This window comes from Phyllopteryx taeniolatus, unplaced genomic scaffold, assembly GCF_024500385.1.
Source record: "Phyllopteryx taeniolatus isolate TA_2022b unplaced genomic scaffold, UOR_Ptae_1.2 contig_24, whole genome shotgun sequence".
Lineage (NCBI taxonomy): Eukaryota > Metazoa > Chordata > Actinopteri > Syngnathiformes > Syngnathidae > Phyllopteryx > Phyllopteryx taeniolatus.
Window position 1 is genome coordinate 835,001 of NW_026903162.1, and position 2,500 is coordinate 837,500.

Genomic DNA, 2,500 nt, shown 5'->3' on the forward strand with positions numbered 1-2,500 from the left:
TAGTCTTCATCTATAAAGTCCCTGTCCTTCTGCAGAATCTCATGAAGTCTGGCTTTGACTCGATGCTGACAGCCACTCAGTGAGTCACTGTCGCTATCCAGCAGCCCGTTCATGTTAGCACTTTTCACCATCTGCACCAGAATGGGAGTCAGCTCACCTTCCAGGGCCAGCAAACCCTGACACAAAACGGACACAAAAAATATTTTTACATTTCGTACTTTGGACAAAAATGTCATGCAAAAGCAATACAGTGGTGCCTCGAGATACGAGTGACCCGACTTTTTTCGAGATACAAGCCGTCAATTGCCCGAATTTTTGCTTTGACTTGTAAGCCCAAACTTGAGAAACGAGCGCTGTATGGGGACAGGAGGCTCCACTCACTCGACAACAAGCAGCACTTTGGCTGATATAATTAGTCTATATTCTTCAAAAAAGAGGCTTCAGGCTCTCCATTGCCACTACCAGTTGGCGTTTACTTGAAAACTAACTATAAAACTATGAGAATTACACGTTGTGTATTTGAAACAAACACAGCCTCCATCAAGCATACGATAGAAAACACCACAGCCAGCCACATGGGCTAATAATGAACAGAGGTGGGTTGTAACGCGCTACATTTACGCCGTTACATTTACAGTAAGTAACGTTTTAGATAAACTGTACTTGTCATAGTACTTTCTACTTTTACTTGAGTATTTATGTGAAGAAGGATCAATAAGTTTACTCAAGTCCACCAATCAAACGACACAAGGCATGACCGCAGACATAGCCTTCGCGAGCCAATCAAAATGACTCATTTTTTGGGGAAAAAAAACAGCCGCGCGAGTGTGTTTACTTTACAGACTTAAAAAAAAAAACAGCTTTGTCATGGAGCTCTTAAATTGTGACTGCCCAAACGTGGATATTTCCGCCCACTTCTAACATCTTGCGTTAAGTTGCAGATGTTTCCATTGTTGTTTTGGCAGTGGATAGTGCAACATTAGCCCAATACTATGGTGTCGCTCGCGCGCACACACACACATACACAAAATCACTAAGTCCCTGTCAGCAAATAGCTTCTTCATGAAGTCATTTAAGTGAATGAAGCAAATAATGTTTCTGTAGGGCCCAAAGCAGGTGTGGCTGGTTTTTGGGTAGTTAAAAATTTAAATGGTGGCAGGTGTGTGTCGACTCTCATATATTATTCATTATTTTTTTTATTTGATGTTCATGCTCTGACTAAAAAAATAAATAAGAAGTTACTCAAGTTACTAGAGTTTTTTCATTGAGTACTTTCTTAATCTTACGCAAGTAAATATTTGGACAACTACTTTTTACTTTTACTTGACTCATATTATTCTAAACTAACAGTACTCTTACTTGAGTACAATATTTGGCTACTCTACCCACCTCTGATAATTAACGTATTACAAAAATAAAATGCAATAACACCAGCTGGGTGTTGAAAACAATTTGAAGCTGTGGACAAGTGATCCATTATGCCACAAACGTTACGGAGATGTTTGCAGAAGATGCGAGACATTGATGTCGAGGTTTCGCAGACAAGCAGATCGGCTGGTGGGCGGGGGCCGAGTGTGTGTGTGTGTGAGGGGGGGCATTTAAATGCACAAGCATGCAAATGAAACTTCAGTGTGTGCGTGTGTGTGTGTGTGTGCGCTCATGCGTGTGTGAGACTTTTGGCTTCATAAAACCAGTTAATATCTTTACATTCCCTTCTATTATGTTTTTATGACTATATTTTACAATATACTGTCAGTTGTCTTTTTATAAAACGTTCGAAAAAAAATTATTGTTTGGGTGACTGGAATGGATTCATTTAATTTCCCTTTGTTTTAATGGGGAAATGTTTTGAGATATGCGTTTTGAGATAAGAACATAGTCACGGAACAACAAACTCATATCTCAAAAACACGACTGTATTGCGAAACAGATAAATATTACATTTCTTACTACCTTTGCAAAAGCTGCAGCAGTCATCTGCACTCTGCCTTCATCAGATGCATATATCTTCAGGTCATGTCTGTAGGTGCTATGCAACCGCAACAACCCACAACCAGGAAAGCCAGCATAATCTCCTACAAGAGCATTGGATGCAAATCAGTTTTGGCAAGGAGACAAGGGTTAATATGAATAGATGTTGCTTGTTAACTAACTGCTGATTAGGGTTGTCACTATCGAATATTAGTGGATTATTCTATCAATTCCATCGATGAAACAGATAACCAGATAAAAATGTATTTTGTATATAAGTTTAATGAAAAATCTTTTTTTTGATTCCAGTTTATTAACCAATTATTGTTGTATATTTGGTACTGTTTAATGACTCAAAACAACCAAATAAGCAACAATTGACCAATAATACACGAGAGGGAGTGATGTATTCGATAACGTTATTAAAACAGAGTTACTTCTTGAGTACTGATTAATGCGAAGGGCTACTAGTTACATATATATATATACATATATATATATATACATATAAATATATATATATACATAT

The 2,500-nt window shown here is 37.9% G+C and overlaps 1 protein-coding gene across 7 annotated transcripts in view; it reads right to left on the reverse strand.

The window, feature by feature from the left end:
- The window catches only part of ppip5k1a (diphosphoinositol pentakisphosphate kinase 1a), a 137,242-nt gene that overhangs the window by 84,363 nt on the left and 50,379 nt on the right, over positions 1–2,500 (reverse strand). For all 7 annotated transcript variants that reach the window (XM_061765039.1, XM_061765037.1, XM_061765035.1 and 4 more), the window contains exons 15-16: positions 1,954–2,075; positions 1–176 (exon numbers count right to left, since the gene is read on the reverse strand). The exon at positions 1–176 is cut by the window's left edge and continues 7 nt beyond it. In XM_061765039.1, the coding sequence (XP_061621023.1) occupies positions 1–176; positions 1,954–2,075 (298 nt within the window). The remainder of the gene's footprint in view (positions 177–1,953; positions 2,076–2,500) is intronic.